Raw genomic sequence first — 25,987 nt, 5'->3', positions numbered from 1 at the left:
GGTCCTGACCGCGGAAAGACCGGCGCAGGCTGCAGCCCAGCCAGGGCAAGCCCCGGAACGAAGAGAAGAAACTGCCACTCGGGAGGCTAGAAAGCGGAGAGTCCGCGGCTCTGTCAGGCCCAGGAGGGAAGCCGGACCCTCGGCAGGAACACGCCGTGGAGGGGAGGGGAAACAATGTCGGTGCAACGCAGCTCAGGGAAGCAGGGGCTGGCGGAGGTCGGGACTCGGACTGTGGGCCGGAAGTGAGGAAGGCGGAGCTTATCCTGTTCCTACAGACACTAGGCGGCCCTAGGGAGCGTCAGCCGGGGGAAGAGTGTTTGTGTAACACTGCGGGCTGAGCCGAGGGAGTGGGATGGGACGGGTGTCGGTATAAGGGCTCTCGGGAGGGACGGATATTGCTGTGACACTGCGGGGATGCTCTGAGGGGACGGGTGTCGGTGTGGCACCAGCGCACGCTGAAGGAGCCGGCGGAACGGGGTGGTCATGGGGATGTGGGCGTCGGTGGACGCGATGTGGGACATGTCGGCCGAGAAGCGTATCTTCGGGGCCGTGTTGCTCTTCTCCTGGACAGTGTATCTTTGGGAGACCTTCCTATCACGGCGGCAGGTGAGCCTAGACAGGGCCCACCTGACCCCGACACCCGGCCAGCTCTAGGCCAGCCTCGGTCTCGACTCCAAGTCCCTGGATGATTGCTGCGGCCCCAGCACCGGCCTCGACCTTATGGGTCCCTACTGAGCCTCCTAACTTGGCCCGATGATGGGGTAGGCCTTGAGGGGATCTGGTGTCTCAGGACGTTTTCCGCAACGTGATCATGGGCCCCAGGCCATTTAGGGTCTGGTGAAAGGGAAGGCAGGGCTGCCGCCTTTTCAGGCCTGAGCTCTTGTACCTGCCGCACAGCTTCCTAAGGATTCTCGGGCACAGACTTACTTCCTTTATTTTTGGCAGCAACTCATAAACCTTCAGAAAGAAGGTGCTAAAATTTTAGAATCACAACTTCCCCATGATATTTGTGTCATGCTCAACCACAGCACTGGGAAGCCATTTTCTGAAAATGAAGATTTCTCAGTCCTTCCAAAGACCTAAACTCTTTTCCCTTTAAAAAATAAAAAAGAAAGAAAAAAAAAGTGTATATGTTGTTTTTGCCCAAAGAACATTTTCTTAAAAGCTTCTTTATTGTTTTTATTCAAACAATTAAACAGTAAAGTAGAAAGTGAAAGTTACTTAATAACAGTTCCCTGGAGATAATCACAATTAACAGTTTGATGGATTAGAGATACGAACTTTATTTATTTATTTATTTATTTTTTGGCCGCACCATGTGGCCTGCGGGATCTTAGTTCTCCCACCCTGGCGGGCAGTAGAAGCGCAGGAGTCCTAAACACTGAACCACCAGGGAATTTCTGAGATCTGAACTTTTAAATGAGATAGATTTGAAGTTTAATTGACCACTTTATGGCAGTCTTTCACTAATGGTTTTCTTCTGTGTTGGCACTGAATCAAGTCAACTGGAATGGTTAGGAAAACCTTTCTTTTTTTAACTGCTGGAACCTTTCCTTGAGTACTACAATCTTCTTCCTCTGCAAATTTCTCCTCTCAGATTACATTCTGTATGAATCTTTAAATTGAAAATTAAAAAATTTTCTATATCTGTCATTGTCTGGGTTATATCTAGATTTCTTTCTTTAGTCCAGGATATTCAAAGAGATGTTAAGCTGTATAACACTAGGTTCTCTGATTAGCTCTTAAGATAGCTTCGTTGGTACAGAATGCTGTAGGCCTAGAGAAGATCCTTTGCAGAAAGTAAGCACACAGTATGTACTGTCTAAATTGGAGATGGGGTATTGAACATCTACCTACTTGTCTTACCTTAATAATAAGCCTAGTTACAGAAACTACTTTTCAATAATGTCTTCTTTCTTCAGTTATGCTTTAATGTAATGCCCTTTATCAAGGGTTTGGTAAGATATCCAATAATAAATAGAGAATAGAGATTTATTGTAAAACCATTGTAGAAAATGCTGTCCATTATATTGTTTGGTATCTGTTCTCTGTATTATGTACCATGGGCTGAAATTACTTTCTAGAATTTGGTGTAATGAGAAAGTTTGTCTTTCTTGAAGACCTGATCTGTTTCTGTCATTCCTCAAATTTCCCTTAATTTGGCTTCTAGAATCAAATTTAATGACTAGCCACATTAACTGTTAAAACTCATGATTAGCATATTTACTTCCTTCTGTCCATGAATTTGTTTTCTATATTATAGGATGTATGCTATACCTGGAATGAGTAGTACTCTTTGTAATGTTACAATTTTGGTTTACCTGTGCATACCAAAGTGTGTGACAGCTTTGATTTTAATTTCACCTAGTCAACTAGTTGCAGGTTTTCTCGTGCTTTTACTTTCCTGCACGAGTTGTTTTAGTGGTCAGTGTACTTCATCAAACGCAGTATTTGTGTATGTATAAAGCAAATTCAACAGGCTTAAGTGACAAGTTAATGTTATAAACCATTCAAAGTTTGATCGTAAATGACTATTGTAATAAGTAATGAGTTGGCTTGACTGTTTCCTTAAGGTGTTTTCTTCAAAATATTTCAGAGACGGATATATAAAACAACAACTCATGTACCACTGGAGTTAGGACAGATCATGGATTCAGAAACATTTGAGAAATCTCGACTGTATCAGCTGGATAAAAGTACTTTCAGCTTCTGGTCAGGACTCTATTCGGAGATTGAAGGCACCGTGAGTAATTTACTTCTTGGGGAGACAGTCTGTCAACTTATTTAATACTTTGGAATGTTTATTTTCATTTTTGTATTTTTGTGACACAAAAGAGGGTACCACACCTACAAATCCCAGAATGCTTTCTTAACCTTTGTTATTGATGGTAATGAGTGTGGAGCAAAAGAGGCAGAAACATAACTGTTTAGGCAGTTGAAAACTGTAGAATATGGTAACTGTCACCCTGAGGCAAGGTATGAAAAAGAACCTTTTTTTTTTTTTTTAATATTTATTTGGCTGCGTTGGGGCACGTGGGATCTTCATTGCTGCGTGCCGGATCTTCCTTGCAACGTGCGAGATCTTTCCGTTGCAGTATGCAAACTCTTAGTTGAGGCATGTGGGATCTAGTTCCCTGACCAGGGATTGTACCTGGGCTCCCTGCATTGGGAGTGCAGAGTCTTACACATGGGACCACCAGGGAAGTCTCAAAAAAGAACCTTTTGTTGTAAGTTATTCTTGTAGCAATCCCAGCTCCTCTTTCTGCCTCTCAACTCTGTAACCTATCCTCTACATTGTAGCCCAAGGAATCCTGAAACACGATTCTGATCATGTTATTCTCCTACATAAAACCTTTTGCTGGCCCGCTGTTTCCTTCAGGGTAAAGTCCAAATTTCTTGGCATGCTTTATGAGGTCCTTTTGACCTGGCAGTTGCTTACTTGAGCTTCATCTTTTTATTCCTTCCCCCTAATTCTTTCCGCGTCTTTATTGTCCATCTCATACCCAGCTTGGTTTCTTATGACCTTGAGTCTTTTCACATGCTGGTATCTCTGTCTGGGGTGCCCTTCCTCTCCCCCTTCGTCTCCACTCTCTCACTGGGGCCTGATAAATCCCTACTGTTCCATTAGGATCCAGCTGAGACATCATCTCTTCTAAGAAACCGTTTGAAACTTCCCCATCCCTCAAGTCTGGATAAAGTAGCATCCCATCATTATTCCTATCAGAGTACTTAGCATATTGTATTGAATTTGCCTGTTTAGCTGACAGACTGGTAGTTCCCTAAAGATAGGGTACTTTAAAGTCTTGTTCATCATTTTATACCTAGTACCTGACATACAATAAGCACATAATTCATATATGTTGAATGAAATAATGAGTGACAGATAATTTTTACTTAGTAAAACAGGGCCAGTCTTCTCCCATGCTAAAAGAAGAGAGGCTGTAAAGTACAGAGCCATGTTTCTCAGTCTTCTTTTCATGATCTCCCCTGGCCCCTGACCCTGGTGCCTTTTTAGCCAATTTTCCTAGTTGCCCCTCCATGAAATTTTAATACCAGAAATATACTGTATGTCTGTTTCTGTACTGTATGTATATATATACACATATACATATGTGCTTTACACATAAAATGAGTAAGATTCCCCCTGCCACCGCACACCAGTTCTTGGTTTTCTACCCCTAAGAACAATTGAAAGTGCATGGCATTGAGGTTGAGAGCTGACTCTGAACTCAGGTGGCTTGAGTTTGAGTCTCAGCTGTACCATACCACCTATGAGACCTCAAGCAAGTCACTCAACATTTCTGTGCCTCGGTTTTCTGTTAAAATCGTATGGTGGGCTTCCCTGGTGGTGCAGTGGTTGAGGATCTGCCTGCCAATGCAGGGGACACGGGTTCGAGCCCTGGTCTGGGAAGATCCCACATGCCACGGAGCAACTGGGCCCGTGAGCCACAATTACTGAGCCTGCGCGTCTGGAGCCTGTGCTCTGCAACAAGAGAGGCTGCGATAGTTAGAGGCCTGCGCACCGCGATGAAGAGTGGTCCCCGCTTGCCACAACTAGAGAAAGCCCTCGCACAGAAACAAAGACCCAACACAGCCATAAATAAATTAAAAAAAAAAAAAATGACTGAGGCTTTTATATTAAAAAAAAAAATCGTATGTTAATAATAGTTCCTCATTCATAGTGTTGGTGAGAGGATTGAAAATTAGTTAATATATGTAGGATGCTTAGAATAGTGCTGGATCTGCTGTAAGTGCTCCAGAAGCATTGGCTTTTGTGTTTTTTATCATCATAAGCATGATTATCATCACTATTCCTCCAGAACTCTTTTACTTATTTATTTACTTTAAGTTTTGGGGTGGTTTACTAACAGCAATAAATAACTGGAACATGTAATAAACATTTAAAGACAGATCTAATACTCTTTATTCATTTATAAAACAGTTTAAAATTCAGCACCATTCTGTCATTCTGAAATGTAACTAATTCTACATATCTATCATATATTTAACTGAGCCAAACCACCATACTCTACTTATTTCATTAGGCAAAAAAATAAGTTGTTATATTTTGTTGAATTTTTTTTTAAATTTATTTATTTATTTATTTATTTTTGGCTGCATTGGGTCTTCGTTGCTGCGCAGGCTTTCTCTAGTTGGGGCGAACGGGAGCTACTCTTCGTTGAGGTGCTCGGGCCTCTCATTGCAGTGGCTCCTCTTGCTGCGGAGCACAGGCTCTAGGCACGCAGGCTTCAGTAGTTGTGGTGCACGGGTTTAGTTGCTCCTTGGCACGTGGGATCTTCCTGGACCAGGGCTCGAACCCGTGTCCCCTGCATTGGCAGGTGGACTCCCAACCACTGTGCCACCAGGGAAATCCCTTGTTGAAATTTTTAAGGGCTACAAAATAGTGCAATATAAAGTGATATAAACATGAATAGAATCCAGAAGTTTATATTAATGAAAAATGGGTATATATTCTTTTTAAAAAATAAACTATTTTTTAGAGCAGTTTTAGGTTGACAGCAAATTTGAGCAGAAAGTACAGAGCGTTCCCATACACCCCATGCCCCCACATATGCGCAGAACTCTCCCATTGTCAATGTCCCGAGTCACAGTGGTACATTTGTTAGAATGGATGAACCTACACTGACACATCATTATAACTCAAAATCCATAGTTTACATTATCATCGCCTTTGGTGTTTTCCATTCTATAGGTCTGGACAAAAATATAATGACTTGTATTCATCATTACAGTGCCGTACAGAATAGCTTCACTGTCCTAAATATCCTCTGTGCTCTGCCTATTCATCCCTGCCTCCCACTAATCCTCGGCAACAACTCATCTTTTTATCATTCCCATAGTTTTGCCTTTTCCAAAATGTTATATAGTTGGAATCATATAGTTTATAGCCTTTTCAAATTGGCTTCTTTCACTTAGTAATATGCACTTAAGAGTCTCCCATGTCTTTGCATGGCTTGATTTTATATTCTTTTTTCAAAAATGCTCTGTCATAATTCCTCCAGAACTCTTTTAGGTCCCTCAGTACCACTAAGAGAAAGATTCCTAAATTGAAAATAAGGTTGTAGGTACTTTCACCGTAAGCATCTTTGCTGTAGACAGCTTTGCTGCAAGCATTTTCACCACATAACCAATTGACTGTAAGGCAATTTTGCAGTAAAAGATAAAATAATGACAAATAAAAGAGGGACATTAAAAAGGACATAAACACGTAAAATGAATAACAAAATTAAAAAGACTTTATTGCAAAATACAAAACATTTGAATACATTTAAAATGTGTGTGGATTCATGACAATATGCGCAAATAACTGATTTTATTTTGTGAATTGTACCTAAGCACTTGTCTTCCAAGTCTTCTGTTCATAGTATTTTATACAATTTTTTTCTTGTTGATTTGTCTCATCGTTCAGCATTGCACTTTTTCTTTTTTGCTAAAACTTCTTCCTTTGTTAAGAGAAGTATCAGTTTTCAAATACTAGGAGGCATATTTGTAACTGAGCTCTGTATTGCGTTGTGAAAGCCTCTATACCATAGTTCATTCTTGGTATGTAGTCATATGTCCACTGATAGATGTTCCGAAGCTCTATGGGAAATGTGGGTTCACCTCTGCACCTTCGAGACCTCTTTCTCCTCCAAAGTAGTGTGTTTCAAAGTAAGAAACCAACTCTTGGGGCAAATCATCTGTCAGCTCAACAAAGCCATCAATAACATCGCTAACTGGAGGATGTGCTAACCAGTTGAAACCAAACTGTCAACCCCAAAACTGTCAACCAGTTATTTTATCTTTCACAGCAGAATTTCCTTACAGCCATTTGGTTATGCAGTGAAAATGTTTGCAGCAAGGTATTTAAGGCAAAGAAGCTTATGGCGAAGATACAGACGTAAAAATAATCGAGATTGGCTACCATAATTGTTTCCTCACTTAAAGAGAAGTAACTGGCTGTTTGTAGCTTTGTTAAATGATTACAAAATTGTCTAGTTAGTCACAAAATTTGCATTGACAAATATTGAATACTAAGACTAGTGTGGTTAAAGCAAAGACTCAGAGAAATTAAATGGCTTGCCCATATAATGGCCAGGTGACACTCACTGCTAAATAGGAGAACTGAATTTCAAACTCTGCTCTTCTGAGTCTTTAAAATTACACAGAAGAAACCATTCTTGAAACTCTAAGGACTGCAACATGAATGTGCTAAATTTATCCTTGGGGAATTAGTAAACTACATTTGCCATTAGATAGGAAGTATTTTGTGTTACTTTGAAATCCTGTTCTGTTTGAAAACAAGTTCATTAATTCCTGTTTTGTGTTGATTAAAATTAATTGGTTTGTAAGCTTTGGTCACAAAGAACAAGTGCAAAGATTAATTTAGACTTTTTTTTTGCCATGGTTCTTTCTACCTGAGGGAACATAAGAGGCCCTTGTGACCAATTACAGATGCCACTGTTCACACAAATGTGACAGAGCACGTAGAGATAAAATGTCCCCCCTTTCTGAGACAAACTTTCCTCATATCTCATAGGTGTCAATAAAGAGCCCTCTCAAGAAATGGAATGGCTGGGGAGTAGAGTAGGGCAGAGTAGAAAAGTTCAAATTGTAACTTCTCCAATTTCTGCTTGTTTCAGAGTCAGCAGTTTAGCCTCTTTGAGTCTCATTTTTTCTCCTCTTTAAGATGAGAAGAAGATAGATATTAAACCATATTTCATATGTTTTGTGGCAGGGACTGAGTAAGATAATGAAATGAAGCAATTAGTATAGTACTCAACACATAGCAATTACTTAGTCACTGGGTTTCTCTGGGCAAGTTACTTTAACATTTCTGAGTTTCAGTTGCCTTATCTGTAAAATCGAGATGACTATGCTCCCTGCCCTGCCTGCTTCTCAAGACTTTAGTGAAATAATATATGTGGAAGCACAGGACTTGTTTTTGTAGGCATCATTAGTTCTTTTTACAGGACATCCTATAAATACAGAGAAACTTTACTGTTCACCGTGTTTTGTTTTTCATTCCCCAAAGCATGCTAAGCAAGTTTGCAATAGCAGTTTCCAAATGCATTCATAAATGCATTCAAAGTTCATATTAAAGGTACCCTTGATACTTAAAAGCTGGACTTTTGGGACTTTCCTGGTGGCGCAGTGGTTAAGAATCCACCTGCCAGTGCAGGGGACATGGGTTCAAGCCCTGGTCCAGGAAGATCCCACATGCCGCAGAGCAGCTAAGCCCGTGCATTACAACTACTGAGCCTGCACCCTAGAGCCCGCGAGCCACAACTACTGAAGCCCGAGTGCCTAGAGCCCATGCTCCGCAGCAAGAGAAGCCACCGCAATGAGAAGTCCGCGCACCACAACGAAGAGTAGCCCCCACTCGCTGCAATAGAGAAAGCCAACGGGCAGCAAAGAAGACCCAATGCAGCCAAAAATAAATTAAAAAAAAAAAAAAGCTGGACTTTTAATAGTAGGTGTTCCAGCCTTTCCCCCAAAGCATTATAAATCCTTAATTCTGCATTATTTATTAGTATTGAGAATAGGATGAAGGAAATGCCATCCCAAGTCCATTAGTTCAACAAGTGGAGCATATACCACATACAGTGGTGCCAAAGCATGTCTTCTGGGAAAACAGTTTATATCCAAGATTGAGTTAGTTAAAGTAAAGTGGAAATAGCCGGATGTAGAGTTAAGGGGCCTTTAAAAAGGCAGTCTATTAAAACAGTGATTTTCAAACTTTGGTGTACATCACATTTAACTGGAGACTGACTCTTGGGCCCCACTTCCAGTTTCTGATTCAGTAGTTCTGGGGTGGAGGCTGAGACTTTGCATTTCTGACATATTCCCAGCGATGCTGCTGCTGCTGTCCAGAGACCATATTTGAGACCCATGGTATTGCATCAATCCCCTGCATACTGGTAAAAGTCTAAGAGATGGATAGCATCAAGTATGAGTGCGATTGTGGGGAAATAGGAATGCTCAAGTATGGCTAGTGGGAGTGTAAATTGATGTAAACACTTTAAAGAACAAGCTGATAATGCCAAATAAAGTTAAAACTCACCATATATTGGTCTAAAAAGATGTAGAGTGTAAAAAGTAAGTTGTAGAGTGATAAATACAATATGATGTCATTTATATGTGTATATATATATATATATTCATTAAAAAATTTTTTTTAAATAAATAAATTTATTTATTTATTTTTGGCTGCGTTGGGTCTTGATTGCTGCGTGTGGGCTTTCTCTGGTTGCAGCGAGCAGGGGCTACTCTTCATTGTGGTGCGCAGGCTTCTCATTGCAGTGGCTTCTCTTGTTACGGAGCACGGGCTCTAGGTGCTCGGGCTTCAGTAGTTGTGGCACGCAGGCTCAGTAGTTGTGGCTCGTGGGCTGAGAGCGCAGGCTCAGTAGTTGTGGCACACGGGCTTAGTTGCTCCACGGCATGTGGTATCTTCCCGGACCAGGGCTCAAACCCTCGTCCCCTGCATTAGCAGGCTGATTCTTAACCACTGCGCCACCAGGGAAGTCCCTATGTGTGTGTATATATATATATATATATATATATATATATATATATATTTATATATATTTATATATTCTTAAAAAGCATATGTAAACCACTTTATTATTTATGGATACATATATAAAAATGGAAAGTAGATTGGAAGGACACCTAAGAAATATATGATAGTGCCCAAAACCCTCAAAGCCACAAGGAACCATGTCTGAACGGATGGAAATATTGTGCTTCTAACCAAGGAGTGTGATCATCGTGTTCCCGGGGCTCCACAGGTGAAGAAGCAGTACGTTGACTCCTCTGGGCAAAATGATTCCACGAACTTGGTATCTGTTGTGAGAAGTCGTGTTTTGTAAGCATGTATTCTTTTCACATTTTAAGAGCTGCTCCCTCATTCATATGTCTTGTTGGTTTGGTGAATATCTGTGTTCGCTTTATCTGCCCAAGACGAAGGGTGGTGCTGAGAAAGGGCCTTACTCCTATGATACCCTGACTCCTACCTCAGGATTCACTTTTTCCTGACCCAGAGAAGGCTCTGATAGCCCATTCTGTCCCCCAACATGGTAGGTGGACATGACTCTCTACTTATACCGATACTAATACTTGGTCCTAACCAAGAGGCTATTTCCTTTCAAGGAAAAGCCAGCTATGGAGCCGTAAAGCCTGGCTCAAATTCCATTTCTTTCACTTGTTAGCTGTGGGATTTTTGACACGTTGCTTAGCCTTTCTAAGCTTAGTTCCTGATTCTTAAGGTCTTTTGTGGTCTTTTGGCAAAAGTTTTTTTTTTTTTTTCTCTAAACAGCTTTATTGAGGTAAATTAGCAAATCATACAGTTCATCCATATAAAGTGTACAGGCAAAAACCTTTTAACAGTCTAAACTTAGTATCTCAATTGGTTTGTATCTGTCTAAATGCGTATTTTATCCTAAATAAGATCTCTCTTTTTTTTTTTAACATACTTTCATATGATAGTTTCTAGTACTGCTTCAATGTGACCAACATGTGCTTTGTTTTATAGCTTATTCTTCTCTTTGGAGGAATCCCTTATCTCTGGAGACTCTCTGGGCGGTTCTGTGGCCATGCTGGCTTTGGACCAGAATATGAGGTATGTCATTCATTAGCATATATTTGTCAGTCTTTCTTTTTCCTTGGCCAGCTTTCTACTAAAGTTAATTTTTTGGCTCCTACCGTTATTAGGCTTCTCTGTCTCTGCAGTCCTTGTTGACCTGTGTTAGCATAATGCAAGTTACTGTAGCAAACCCCAGAATTTCAATGGCTTATTACAATAGTTAATTTCTTAATCACATAATAGCCCAGTGTGAGTATTTTGGGTGTCAGCAGGTGACATCCTTTTATGTGGTAAGTCAGAGACCCAGTCTCTTCTTATATGGCTCTGCCATTCCCTAAGTGCCCCTAAGTTCTCTGCATCCAACAGGCAGATGGAATAAGAGTGTGTTGAAAGTACATCCTCTTCTTAACTCCCTTGGCTCCGAAGTGATACCTGTCCTTTGCATTCACATTTCATTGGTGAGCCAGTCATTTAGTCTCAGATGCAAGGGCGCTGGGTAATGTAGTCTCTGGTAGGCAGCTGCTTCTTGGGAACAACTCTATGAAAGGGGAAGCATGAACTATGTTGAACTCACGCTAAGCAGATACCCTGTGCCACACATGCTTAGCAGATACTTTCAACAGAGACAGAGAGTATACCTCTTAGAATCTCCACTGAGCTGCTTGAGTTGACTGCCCACTCTTCCAGGAATACCAGTTATTGGAATCAAAGCCTTCGACCTGAGACTTTCTGCCTATAATGGATGCTGGGACACTGCTTTTGACTTTTTCTTGGAAATTGCCAAGTCTGTTCTCTCCTTCCTGATTGTTTATTTGAAATGATGGGTCTTATCTATACGTGTAGGTACCTTGGGCTTTAATTCAGCTCATCCTGTATCCCTTTTCTGTGTACCGTTTTCTAAAGGAGCCAAACTCTTTAAGACCTCTTCTTCCTGTGATATCTCTGTATCTTCACAGACTCTGTCCTGACCTGCTATATGCGCTGTTATAGTTTAATTGCATGTCCTCTGTATTGTTTCATAAACAATTTAAGGTGGTTTTGTATAAACATGACTGGCTCCTATTTTAGTTCCCATCTTCAATGTCACTTTCTCAGAGAGGCCTTCTCTGACCACTCTCATCTAAAATAGCATCCCTCTGTCACTCTTTTTTTTTTTTTTTTTTCCCCTGGCCGAGCCACCTGGCTTGTGGGATCTTAGTTCCTCAACCAGGGATTGAACCCAGACCCTTGGCAGTGATAGCGTGGAGTCCTAACCACTGGACTGCTGGGGAATTCCCCCCTGTCACTCTTTAGTGAAGCATATCACCTTATTTTATTTTCTTTATAGAGGCACTTACCACTATTTGCATTTATCTTATTGTTTATTCGTTTACTTTTTATCTGTCACCCTGACAAGACTTTTAAGCTCCAAGGGGACAGAGACCTTACATATTTTCTTCACTGCTGTGACTTGTGCCTAGAACAATGCCAGTCACGGTGTAGGTACTCCATAAGTATTTGTTGAACGAATAAACCCAATTTATATACATACATATAAAAATATTCCTTACGTTAATGAGACATTTTATATAATGTTCTGATACATTATTTTTGTATTTAACAATGCTTTAGAGATCTCTTCCTGTCTGTTTATATAGATCTTTGTTTTCTTTAATGGCTGCATGGTACTGGCAGTCCTCACTCTGCACAGTTCTGATATACACACATTTCACTTACCATGGTTTAGTTAATAACACCAGTCCCTCAGCAGGTTCAAATTTCAGTTACCACAGTATGTTACATGCATAACTGCATAAAGTACAAGTTCCCTGCTAGCTCTTCAGTCCACAAATCACTGTGCAAATAACAGATGCTCATGCAGTGACCAATCATGTCACTCTTTTCAAATTCTGCTGGTGACTGGTCACTGCACATCTGCTATTCAGTGAATCAGAGCGTGCAGTCGTCTTGCCTCCTGGTCTCCCAGCTATAAATCCACATGACATTTTACAAAGATGGATCACTGAAAGAGGGAATTGGCCAACAAAGATGAAAGTGTAGCAAAGAAATGGAAGATGATAACACTGGACTTGAAATTCAAATCTAGAAACTTCCCTGGCAGTCCAGTGGTTAAGACTCCACGCTTCCACTCAGGGGGCATGAGTTCAATCCCTAGCTGATGTACTAAGATCCTGCATGCTGTGTGGCACGGCCAAAAAAAAGAAAAAGAAATTCAAATCTGATGTACATGGTACAGAGGAAACAGCTGACCAAATTCCCACCTGAAACAGCTTATTTGGTTTTTGTTTTTTCATAATGTATGAAGCACTAAAATACCCTTTCCCTGGATCCTCACCGGTACTTATATACATGATTTTTAACTTTTGCCAGTCAGGGAAAAAATGTTATTGTGCTGTTATTTCATACAACTTATTGAATGGAAAAGTCACTTATGAAGCAACATAAGTAAGTAAAAGTGTGTGAATATCCATACAGATTCTTAATATAACTAGTGTCCTGGTGATGAACATTTAGATTGGTTCAATCTTCCTTCCTACCTCCCTCCCTCCCTCTCTGCCTTCCTTCCTTCCTTCCTTCCTTCCTCCCCCCGCCTCCCCCAGCTCCCTTCCTTCCTGTGTTGGGTCTTCGTTGCTGTGCGTGGGCTTTCTCTAGTTGTGGCGAGCGGGGGCTACTCTTCGTTGCAGTGCATGGGCTTCTCATTGCAGTGGCTTCTCTTGTTGTGGAGCACAGGCTCTAGGTGCTTGGGCTTCAGTAGTTGTGGCACACGGGCTCAGTAGTTGTAGCACACAGGCCTAGTTGCTCCGCAGCATGTGGGACCTTCCTGGACCAGGGATCGAACCCGTGTCCCCTGCATTGACAGGAGGACTCTTAACCACTGCGCCACCAGGGAAGTACGGTTCAATTTTTCTTAATTGCCTACACTCGTGCCCATCCTTGTACACATGTCGTTGTGCACATATTCCACATCTATAAGAAGTCTGAAATAGTATATACCAAAATTCCAAAAGTGGTTTTCTCGGGAGAGAATTTTGGCAATTTTTATTTCCTTATTTTTGCTTATCTCTTAAGAAAATTCAGCAATGAGCATCTACTTCTCATATAATTAAAACCAATTTCTTCACTAAAAAAAGAAGAAAACTAAGTGGACCTCAGCTTGTCCTTAGGCATAGGCAGTGTGTCTTTTGGCAGGACTTTCTGCTTTCCAAACTACCAACAAGTGGTCTCATAATCAGTGTCCTTATGTTCTGACAGTGATATTTGGCCCATCCTTTTTCAGCGGGTAATCGACGTAATGACTCAGGATGCTCCAGAGTTCTGTTGCCACATTATGCATATAAGATGGAATGAGTAGGTTCATCTCAGACAAGAGGTGAACTGTGCCATCAGGATGTTTTGGTCTGGATCACTCTGCCCTCATGGCGCAGCACTTTATAATGTTCTGTGTCCTGGAGTCTTCAAGTGTTCACTGATAGGGCTAGAGCCCAGATCTTGTTGCCTTTGAGAAGCTATGCGTCAAAACCCCTTCCCCTCACTACCCAGTAGATCTTATTCCTAGGATATTTTCTCCTTCCTGAATTAGAATTAGAGATCTTCTGAGAAAAACTCCTGGAAGTTTGTGTATTCTCCAACTTCCCCAGTGTGACTGTCACAACTCCTTTTTCCAGCTAGAGTATCTTCCTTAACGCAGTCACCTGTCTAAACTCCAGCTCACAGTTGTGTGTTAGGAGTAGAAGGGTCTTAGAGAAGAGTAGTGAAAAGTAGCATTTTGGGGTTGGATTATGAAAATCTTTAAAAGCATAATGAGTTTGCAGTCTTATAGAGCAGTGGTCCCCAACCTTTTTGGCACCAGGGACTGGTTTCGTGGAAGACAATTTTTCCATGGATGGGGTGGGGGTACAGTGGGGAATGGTTTCAGGATGATTCAGGAGCATTACATTTTTTAAAAAAAATAAATTTATTTATTCATTTATTTAGACTATGTTGGGTCTTAGTTGCTGCACGTGGGCTTCCTCTAGTTCCGGCGAGCGGGGGCTACTCTTCGTTTCAGTGCGCGGGCTTCTCATTGCGGTGGCTTCTCTTGTTGCGGAGCACAGGCTCTAGGCACGTGGGCTCAGTAGTTGTGGCTTGCGGGCCCTAGAGAGCAGGCTCAGTAGTTATGGCGCACGGGCTTAGTTGCTCCTTGGCATGTGGGATCTTCCTGGACCAGGGCTCGAACCCGTGTCCCCTGCATTGGCAGGCGGATTCTTAACCCCTGAGGCGCATTACGTTTATTGTGCACTTTATTTCTATTGTTATTACATTGTAAAATATAATGAAATAATTATACAAGTCACCATAATGCAGAAACAGTGGGAGCCCTGAGCATGTTTTCCTGCAACTAGATGGTCCCATCTGGGGGTGACGGGAGACAGTGGCACCCGAAGTGTGTTGCTTATGTCCATCTACTCCGTAATCTCGTTTTGGTTGCTGTCACCGCAGAAAACCCTGCTTCACAAAGACAGGATGTTGGAAATGGAAGCAGGCTTTTCAGTGCTTTTGTGGCAATCTCAGGATATTCCACCTTGACTTTCATCCAGAACGTATGGAGATTTGAAGTTGTCTTAAACATACTTTTAAGGCCACCGTCATTTACGATCTCAAGCAGTTAATCCTCTTCTAGCACAGACAAAGTTAGTTCACATGGCTTATTCACAAATGGGTCACAGATCCATTCCTTCCCAGTTCGGGGGTCTTTTGTGGTTGGGAAGTAATGCTCACACTCTTTTGAAAGCTGAGATATGTGATCATGCACCAGCTGGGAGAAAGAAGCCCCTCGCTCAGTCTCTTTCAAAATCTCTGCTAATGTTTGAAACACGTCAAAAATCCCAGTGTTCACTTGTCGACCCCATAATTCCAGTTTGGCTCTGAATGCAGCCACTTTATCTGCCGACTTGAACACAGTTGTCGTTCTCCCCTGAAGTGACAGATCGAGTTCGTTGAGCAGGTTGAATATGTCACACAAGTAAGCAAGTTTTGTGACCCATTGTGTGTCACTGAAATGTGCGGCCAGTGGTGACTGTTTTTCTAAAAGAAATCTCTGGAGCGGCTCTCGTTAACTCAAAAACTCTGGCCAGTGATCTACCTTTAGAAAGCCATCTCACTTCTGTGTATGAGGGAAGGCGCGGGACTTCCCTGGTAGGCTAGTGGTTAAGAATCCACCTTCCAATGCAGGGGACGTGGGTTTGCTCCCCGGTCGGGGAACTAAGATCCCACATGCCGCGGGGCAACTGAGCCCTTGCGCTGTGGATCCCGTGTGCCACAACTAGAGAGAAGCCCGCGCACCGTGACTAAGACCTGACTCAGCCAAATAAATAAAGAAAAAAAATACTTTTTTTTAAAAAAAATAGAAGATGTGTGTGCTCTGCGTCCATCTCCTCACAGAGCTGCACGAACAGACGTGAGTTAAGGGCATGTACTTTAATGTGGTTGATAATTTTAATCACATCCTGCAAAACGTTGTTAAGCTCAGGTGACATTTTTCGGCTAGCCAGCAGTTCTCTATGGATGACACAGTGCGTAGATTCACATTCAGAAGCGACCTCTTTGACCCGAGTAGTGAAACCAGAAAGCCATCCAGCCGTGGCAGCCGCTCTGTCCATGCATATACCGACACAAAATGACCAATTCAGTTTTCCTGATATGTAATCGTTCAAAGACTTGAATAGTTCCACAGCTGTGGTGCTGGTTGGCAACAAAAGTGCACATAACATCCTCATGCACATCCTCCTGAAAAATATATCGCACAGAAATATATCGCAAGGCAAACATTGCTGCCTTGTCAACATCAGTAGACTCATCAACCTGGATTGCGTTCCATGGTGACTCATTAATCCTCTCTAACAATTGTGCCTCAATATCCTCTGCTATTTCATCTAGTTATGGTGCTAGCTGAAAGAGGAACACGTGCCACCGTTTGAACTGCAGCCTCTCCTAAAAGTTCATGACAAATGTCCTCAGCAGCAGGCAGGATCAACTCTTCACCGGTAGTAAAGGGCTTCTTAGCTTTAGCCATGCGGTTAGCCACTAAGAATGATGCTCTCAGTGCAGACACATTTGATGACGTGGTGGCCTTCAATAATTGCTTCCGTTCTTCGTGCTCATGGTTTTTTCCCTTTGAAAAACTCCAAAGGCTTGTCTTTCAATGCAGGTGCTTGGTCTCCATGTGGCGAAGCAGTTTTGAAGGTTTCATGGCTTTGTTGGATAGCCGGTGGCCACATATTATACAAAGCGGGCTTGGAGAATGTGAATCACCTGTTGCAATGAACCCATAATTTAAGTAGGACTCTTGGTATTTTCTTTTAAATGTAGCTTTATTTTTGTTGGCAGTCTTAGAGTCTTCTGCTGTCTCATCACTGGGTCTTTCTCCCTTTTCAAAGAAGCTCTCCAGTGATGTTTGTTTTTTTACTCATCCTGGCTAGGGTTAGCTTGTGGGCTTACCAAAACTGTGGCTGAGACAAGTGCACAGTGTGGGAAAGAGGCGTGGATGGAAGTGGATAAAATAATGGGCGGGCCACGCGCAGACTAAAATGTGTCGGATTCTGACTTAAAGCCTGCCACCAGATGCAGCTGTACAATTGAAGTACATCAACTCACTTGCCACAATAAAGCCTGCCACCTGATGCTTAATTGTCGCTTGCCACTCACTGATAGGGTTTTGATATGAGTCTGCAAGCAATTGATTTATTATGGTCTCTGTGCAGTCAAACCTCTCTGCTAATGATAATCTATATTTGCAGTCGTTCCCCACCACTAGCATCACTGCCTCAGCTCCACCTCAGATTATCAGGCATTAGAGTCTCATAAGGAGTGCACAACCTAGAGCCCTCACATGCACAGTTCACAGTAGGGTTCGCGCTCCTATGAGAATCTAGTGCCGCAGCTGATCTGAACAGGAGGCGGAGCTCAGGTGGTAATGCAAGCAATGGGGAGCAGCTGTAAATACAGATGAAGCTTCGCTCGCTCCCCCACTGCTCACCTCTCGCTCTGCGGCCTGGTTCCTAACAGACCACAGACAAGTACCGGTCTGTGGCCCGGGGGTTGGGGGCCCCTGTTATAGAGCCATTACGAGCTTTTAAAGTAGAGAAGTGGAGTTTTAGATTCATCTGGTGTGTATGTAGGATGGATCGAAAGGGGAGGGATTGATATTAGGCAGGGGGACCATTTAAGAGGCTGTTTTACTGTTTAAGGCAAAATAATTTACAACACTCTTGGAATCTTAGTGTTTTAAGGAGGGAATAAGCCTACTGATTGGGGAATTAGACTTACTGTTCATCTTCTTTAAGAAGAAAAATGGTTTATTGATAGAATTATTCATTTAAAAATGGTATTTATGCATAAGGTAAGTGAGATTAAGAAGGAATCAAGTTGTCTTAAATTAATTCAAGGCTCCAGACGTAGATGATTTATGTGTTAGCATGCAGAAGGAAATTGAATTTATGGCATATGTTGATAAACTAGGGAGAATGGAGAATGTTTCAGAAGACTACAGGTGAGCAAAATCTAGATTTTCAAAAGGAGAAAATGGTAGATTCTGTGCAGAATGCTAAACTTGATGATCAGTGCCTTATCACAATTCTTCAGTGAATTATTAAGGAAGAGATTTATGAACTTTAAAAAAAAGAGTAGAGGGACTTCCCTGGTGGTCCAGTGGTAAAGAATCCACCTTCCAATGCAGGCGACGCAGGTTCAATCCCTGGTCAGGGAACTAAGATCCCACATCCTGCAGGGCAACTAAGCCCGGCACCACAACTACTGAGCCCCCGCACCTCATCTAGAGAGCCTGTGTGCCGTAAACTACAGAGCCCACGTGCTCTGGAGCCTGTGCCATAACTAGAGAGAGAAAACCCACACACCACAACTACAGAGAAGCCTGCACACCGCAACTAGAAAGAAGCCCGCATGCTGCAACGAAGAGCCTGCGTGCCACAACTAAGACCCGATGCAGCCAAAAAAAAAAAAAAAAAAAAAAAGAATAGAGCCCAGTTATAATCCCAGAGCAGCTTGTGAAGGGCACATGATAAAACATTTTATAGTTAATCTGAATGACTAAAGACAGAGGAATAGCCAGAAAGATTCTGAATAAGTAAAATAATGAGTGGTAACTTTTAGATATTAAAATGTATCATAAATCTTAAATAGTGTATTGGTACCAGAAACAGGCCTAACTAAGTATATGTAATCTTGGTATATGATAAAGGTGGCATTTCAGATTGGTGAGGAATATATAGGTTATAAATTTTCTTAGGACAACTGAGAAAAAAATAAATTCCAATTTTATATCCTCCAAGAAAAAGACTTAGATGAATTGAGTATTTAAATATAAACAAAGATACATTGACAATACTTAAACAAAAAAAAAACTATAAATTTTTTTTTAACTTTTTATTTGATATTGGAGTATAGCCAATTAACAATGTTGGGATAGTTTCAGGTGCACAGAAAAGGGACTCAGCCATACATATGCATGTATCCATTCTCCCCTAAATTCCACTCCCATCCAGGCTGCCACATAACATTGAGCAGAGTTCCCTGTGCTGTACAGTAGGTCCTGGTTATCCATTTTAAATATAGCAGTGTGTACATGTCAATCCCAAACTCCCTGACTATCCCTTCCCCCCTTCATTCCCCCTGGTAACCATAAGTTCGTTCTCTAAATCTGTGAGTCTGAAGAAACTATAAATTTTAATATGATCTAGAGTTTTAAATTAATTAATTAATTAATTAATTAGGCTGCGTTGGGTCTTCATTACTGCACACGGGCTTTCTCTAGTTGCGGTGAGCGGGGGCTACTCTTCATTGCAGTGCACGGGCTTCTCATTGTGGCGGCTTCTTTTGCTGTGGAGCACAGGCTCTAGGCACGCAGGCTTCAGTAGTTGTGGCTCGCGGGCTTTAGAGCGCAGGCTCAGTAGTTGTGGCGCACGGGCTTAGCTGCTCCGTGGCATGTGGGATCTTCCCGGACCAGGGCTCGACCCCGTGTCCCCTGCATTGGCAGGTGGATTCTTAACCATTATGCCACCAGGGAAGTCCCGAAAGAACACTTTAGAAAAAATTGAGTACCTCAACAGAAAAATGGGCAAAGGCAGAAATTCGTATGATTATAAAATACATGAAAAATATAAATCCATACTGACAATCAAAGAAATGTGTTTTAATACAACAATGAAGAATCTAGGAGTTGTGCTTCTTTCTTTGTTTTGGCCTATCATATCATATTGGGGAAAAAACAGTTAAAAGAATCATAGGACAGAATTGTTGAGGGATAGGGAACTAGTCTCATGCTGCTGTCAGACTGAAAACTAGTATAGTTTTTCTAGAGGACACCTTGGCAGTATGTATCAAAAATCTTTTAAAAGTTTGACACCAGACATTTCACTTTTACGAATTTATGGGGAATGAATGAAAGGGGTTCATTGTAGCATTGGAATGAATGCTATAATGGAAATATGTGTAATGGAGCCATTAGCAATGAAGAAGTAGATCTATATTTATTGATATAGAAAGATGTTCGTGATATGTTAAATGAGTAAAGCAGGTATTCAAACAATCTATACAATATGGTTGTATTTTTTGAAGATGGGATTCCGATTCAGTAGTTTTGAGGAAGGTCCTGGAATCTACTTTTTTTTTTTTTTTTTTTAAGGAGGCTTTTAGCCCTTCTCACGGGCTCTCTCCTTGCCTATGTTACTTTTTTTTATTTTATTTTATTATATATTTTATTTATTTATTTTTTTGGCTGTGTTGGGTCTTCGTTTCTGTGCGAGGGCTTTCTCTAGTTGTGGCAAGCGGGGGCCACTCTTCATCGCGGTGTGCGGGCCTCTCACTATTGCGGCCTCTCCTGTTGCGGAGCACAGGCTCCAGACGCGCAGGCTCAGTAGTTGTGGCTCACGGGCCTAGTTGCTCCGCGGCATGTGGGATCTTCCCAGACCAGGGCTCGAACCCGTCCCCTGCATTGGCAGGCAGATTCTCAACCACTGCGCCACCAGGGAAGCCCCTGGAATCTACTTTTAAAAAATTTCTCATTTCCCATTTGGGGACAAATGCTGGCATAAACCACCCTGCATGTTGTAGCCAGACAAATCTCCTTTCTTCCTCTTCCCTTCTCCCTCTTCCTATGTTTAGAAACATAGTGGCTGCATCTTTACTACCAAGTCAAATATGCTTTGGTGGTGTACTCACACTTAAAAGAATTCAGTTTTACGCTGGGGAGTAAGAGGGAGAGTGATGGCGTGGTGGGAGGGAGAGCGAGGGTTTTATTTGCTTCATTGCCTTCCCCTCCCCACAAGTTCCTTCATACCAATTAGCCCTCATCCTCCACTGTCATAGGAAAAGATATTTGTAAAGAAAAATGAGGCAGTTCTTGGCTTTTGATCTCCTAAGGACCTGTTGTTAAGGCAATTAAAGGAGTTCTAGAGGGTTATTTTCTCTCTTGAATTTTGGCTCTGGTAAAACTTTAGCACACTCTGCCCCACCTGCCCTGGCCCAGCTTTCCTGATGCTCCATTATGTTTCTCTGCCTGGTCCCAACTAGGCCCATCATCTTGTCATCTTTCACTTTTAAGGTGCTCTTTTCTCTCTCCTTGCTTTTGCAAATTGTGTGGAATTCCTCCTTGCCTCTTCTATCTCTCTAATTTATCTCTTTCTTCAGAGTAGCATTCCATTTCTCATCAGCGTTGTAAGCCTTTCTTGAATTCACCAGCATATGTGGCTCAATTTAAGTTCTTTTAACCATTTTGTCTCTATGACTTCAGTTAACTTTCATATGGTGCCCATGTAATAAAAGAGGAAGTGTTTTATTGCCTCCCTATCTTGCAAATAAACTCTGAGGGTAGTGGTGATATTTCAGGCCTTGTATGACCCGTAGAATCAAGCACATTGCTTGAGTTATAGTAAGTACTCAGCAAATACTCGTTGATTTGTTCCCTAATAATTCATTTGAAGAACGAATTAATATTAAAAAACTGCCTCTTTTTTTCTTGTGTTTAGATCACTCAGTCCTTGGTGTTTCTGCTGTTGGCTACACTTTTCAGTGCATTGACTGGTTTGCCGTGGAGTCTTTATAATACTTTTGTGATAGAAGAAAAACATGGTTTCAATCAGCAGGTAAAATAGAGAATGCAAATGTTCTCTTTTGTGCTTTTGTCCTCTGCTGGGAATAATTAAAACATAATTTGCTATTTTAGAGCATGAATTAATCGAGGAAAAAGGAACTGCAGATATGGTAAAGATCATAGTTTAAAGTCTTGCCATAAACTCCTCTAATGTCTAATGCACTAATGTCTAGTGTTTTTCAGCTAATAACATTTAAATGAGTTTATTTTAAACTATAAAATGCAAGACATTGACTTATTGTCTTAGGCTACCTGTTGTCATATAGGCTCACTGCCTTTTAATTTTTAAAATTGCTTTAATAATGTATCCTTTCTATTCACTTATTTGTTATTTTAAAAGCAGTTTCTTAGTTTCTCATGATGACCTTTTATTTTTTCAGACTTTGGGGTTCTTCATGAAAGATGCAATCAAGAAATTTATTGTGACTCAGTGCATTTTATTACCTGTGTCTTCACTTCTACTTTACATTATTAAAATTGGGGGAGACTATTTTTTTATTTATGCCTGGCTGTTCACACTAGTTGTGTCTCTGGTAAGTGAAATCTTTGTTTCGATTTTCTTTTACAAAATGTTCCTTGGTGAGATAACTATCATTTAATCTTCATTAGCATCTAAATTGTTCTTAAGAAGCAGAAGAAATATAAATAGGTGCTCATATAAATTCCCCTTCTGTTTTCTGCTTTTAGCTATAGAAATAGGAGAGTTGACTCTGACCATAGATTTTCTTCTCCTTATACTGGCTCTTATAGATTCTAGAAGCTAGTTGTTAGTTACCTTTAATGATCCAGTTGTCAAGCAGTTTGGGGCTGTGCATTTGTGAGTTGCCACCAGAATGATGACTAAGTTTGACAATTTGATGACTCTTGACTGAGCTCCAGTGTCTAAAAACCATGGATATTTTGGAGAGAGAATAGATGTAAGCGGGATAAGAAAAAGAAAGCATAAACTTACCTGCTTTCTCCTGCCCTCCTTCCCCTACCTTTCCCTTCCTCCCCCTTCCTCCTCTCCCCTTTGCCCTCTACCCCTTCTTCTCTGTCCCTTGTCCCCTCCTCCTCCCCCTCGCCCTGCCTCTTCCCTTTTCCCGCCACAGCGCCCCCCTTCTTCCCTCTCTTCCTTCTCCCTCCTTTTTCCTCTCTCCGCTTCCCCATTGTCCCTTCTTCACGTCTTCTTTTCCTCTTCTCTTTCCCGTATTCCAAACTGCTTCACAGCACAAACACTACAACACGATCAAAATGGTCTGTTAACAACCCCCAGAAAATACGTCCTATCAGCTCTTCAGCTGCACTGATGATGAGGTTTCTTTTAGTCTGAATTACCATGATGCTCATTGCTTCACCTCCTGCTGGTGGGATCATGACTGGAAAATGGGTGCTAGTTGGACTTACAAATATATGTCGTATGGCAAATTGAAGTGACAGGAGAGAGAGCAGAGGAAATGCTCCCAAAATGCTTAAGGAAGTGCTGTTTCAATCAGTGTGTATAGTTATGAACTGCAGGTCAGTAATGTTAGCAGGCAAACCAAATAATAGCACACAGTCAAGCTCTAGTAGTTCTTTTTTTAGCAAACACTTCAAGTCTATTATGATTACCTTGAAAGACAGAATTCCAAGTTATGATGGGCTTATGAAGTGTCAGAAATCCCCAAGATAGTTTTGAATGGACCATTTGGCTTTTCAGTTATTACCATATAGAGACTATTCATTTTGATTTAATTCATCAAACAGATATCGAATGCTGTACTGGTACTGTTTCGGGAATACCAGAGCAAATAAGATAAGGTCCCTGTTCTCAGGGCTGGGATCACAAAGTTTTAATATTGAATCTGTATAGTGAGTAGTTTCTCTTTAAGGACATATTCATAGGTTGTTCTCATATTTACGTTTCAGGTGCTTGTCACCATCTATGCTGATTACATTGCCCCTTTATTTGACAAATTCACACCTCTTCCTGAGGGAAAGCTTAAACAAGAAATTGAAGTCATGGCAAAGAGTATTGACTTCCCTTTGACTAAGGTGTATGTTGTTGAAGGTAAGGCTCCCTGGGGTAAGAAGATTTTATTTGAGTGATTTGTTTTATTTGATTAGTTTATTCTTAAAACTTTAATAAAAGAACAAATCAGTTGGTTTGGGGGTATTTTTGTTTGTTTGTTTTTGTTATTTAAAGATTAGGATTTACATTTTGGCTTTTGAAGATTTATAAGAATTGATGACATAGTCCAGGGATAGAAACTGGTGGCCTGATGCCAAGTCCTGCTCTTGCCTGCAGCTATGTTTGGTTGGCTTTATTGTTTTTAATTCTGCACCACGGCCTTTATCACTCCCTGCTATGTCATGCTATTAGACTGATTTATTCACTTCTATTACCTGCCTGGCTCCTATATGTAATTGAGTTGGACTCTTGCTTAGTTAGATTCCATTTGGCACTTGGTTTGGGGGCTCAAAAACAAAACCAATGTTATTGGCTTTGTCTCCACCAAGAAAACTTCCAGTGTTCTGCAGGACTCTGATTTCACCTGCAGATTACCCATGATTGGTACCACTTGGTACTTTAGATTAGTTATACTCTGCTTTTCTGATGATTGCTTTTGAAAATTAAGCTATCTATCTGTTAGCTTGTGTAAGACTACTAAAGTCTCAAGGAAACCCACAAAGATGCAAAGAAAAACTGTGTGGTACCATGACTTTCAGAATCTGTAAATTAAAATCCATGTAAATGAGTGAGTGTAGTTCTGCCTCTGCCACTTACCAGCTGTGGGATCTTGGACAAGTCACTTTGCATCTCTGGGTTTCAGTTTTGCTTCCTCTGAACCATGGTCTGGCAAATGCTTTCTGTAAAGGGCTAGACAGTAATTATTTTAGGCTTTGCAGGTCACATGGTCTCTGTTGCAACTATTCAACTCTGCCATGATAGTACAAAAGCAGCCATAGTAATAATACATAAAGAAACAAGCATGGCTGTTTTCTAATAAAACTTTATTTATAAAAATAAGCGGCAGGTTTGATTTGACCTGCAAGCCATAGTTTGCCCTTTCCTCCTCTAAAGTAAAAATCACCATTGAGAAGTAGCTATGGCGGATGAAGGAGTAGAAACTGAGAAGTAATTGCAGGGTCCGGGAGGACAGAGATGGTCACAACTGGAAAGAATGAATTAACAGCAACGAGAAGAGTATAGAAATCTCAGGCATTTGGTGGCCAACTAAAGGCACAATTAGAACATGTCTATGGGGAAATGGTAGAAAAAGAAGCCAATTCATACTACTGCTTTGGCCTCTGAGATTACTAGTCTTTTAATAATATTAAACTAGTAGCACAATGATCAGGGCAGTAGAACAATCTCTGAGGCGCTTTTCCTGAAGGGGCAACCTAAGTTGCCGATCACTTATAATCAGATAACATGAATGCTAATGCTATGACAATAGAGGTAGTTGAGAAGATATGTGATATATACCATCAGTGCTATATGATTTTAGCTGAAATAGTCAGGGAAGGCTTTATGGAGGGTTATAACATGAGCTGGGACTTTGTGGAAAATCAAGATTTGAGTAGGTGGAGGGTAGCATTTCAGAGGTCAGGCTGTGAAGCCAATAGGCTTGCGTTTAAATTCTAGTTCTAGCACAGATTCCCCGTGTGACTTTGGGCAACTTACCTCTGCTAAACAGAAGTTACTCATCTGTAATGCATGCTTCTGTTGTTGTTAATAATGTTGTCAAAAATATTTTGAGTGAATGAATGTTGTTAATAACAATAACAACACACATGATGGATTTGTAAATTGAAAGGAAAAACTGAGTGAAAAATCAAGAGTCTTGCTCTCAGAAAATGTCAGATAGCAAGTACTGCACAGAGAATTAAACTGATGTGAAGTGATAAAGAATGGCTGAGTAGATACTTTCGATTAGGTCATCAGACAAGACATCTCTGAGCAAATGAATTTAAGCTGAGATCTGAAGGAAGGAGCCATCCATGCCAAGATCAATGGAGAGACCCTCCAGAGCTTTGTATCTTCAAGAAACAGAAAAAAGTCCAGTGTGGCTACCACATGGCAGGAAAGTGTTATGACATGAAATCTGAGACATAGGCGAGAGTCAGACCACATAGGCCTTTGTAAATCAGAGTAAGGAGCTTGGATTTTATTTTAAGTCTAGGGTTAAAGCTATTGAAGGTTTTAGGCAGGAAAGTGACATGGCCTAGTTTGTACTTTTTACCTATTTTAGGTTGCTTTATAGAGAATAGACGATAGGGGAGGCAAGAGTAGA

The 25,987-nt window shown here is 41.2% G+C and overlaps 1 protein-coding gene across 2 annotated transcripts in view; it reads left to right on the top strand.

Annotated features, from left to right (window-relative positions):
* Positions 1 to 376: 376 nt before the first annotated feature.
* The window catches only part of ZMPSTE24 (zinc metallopeptidase STE24), a 50,162-nt gene continuing 24,551 nt past the window's right edge, over positions 377 to 25,987 (top strand). The window contains exons 1-6 of one of the 2 annotated variants that reach the window (XM_082388692.1): positions 377 to 606; positions 2,597 to 2,743; positions 10,535 to 10,621; positions 21,607 to 21,723; positions 22,112 to 22,264; positions 23,619 to 23,760. In XM_082388692.1, coding sequence (XP_082244818.1) covers positions 484 to 606; positions 2,597 to 2,743; positions 10,535 to 10,621; positions 21,607 to 21,723; positions 22,112 to 22,264; positions 23,619 to 23,760 — 769 coding nt within the window. In that variant the 5' untranslated portion in view covers positions 377 to 483. The remainder of the gene's footprint in view (positions 607 to 2,596; positions 2,744 to 10,534; positions 10,622 to 21,606; positions 21,724 to 22,111; positions 22,265 to 23,618; positions 23,761 to 25,987) is intronic. The other variant, XM_082388691.1, reaches the window with a different exon arrangement.

Source organism: Balaenoptera borealis (genome assembly GCF_965194805.1).
Source record: "Balaenoptera borealis genome assembly, chromosome: 1".
Classification (NCBI taxonomy): Eukaryota; Metazoa; Chordata; class Mammalia; order Artiodactyla; family Balaenopteridae; genus Balaenoptera; species Balaenoptera borealis.
The sequence above is the reverse complement of the archived record's forward strand: the minus strand, read 5'-3'. Positions and strand labels throughout refer to the sequence as shown.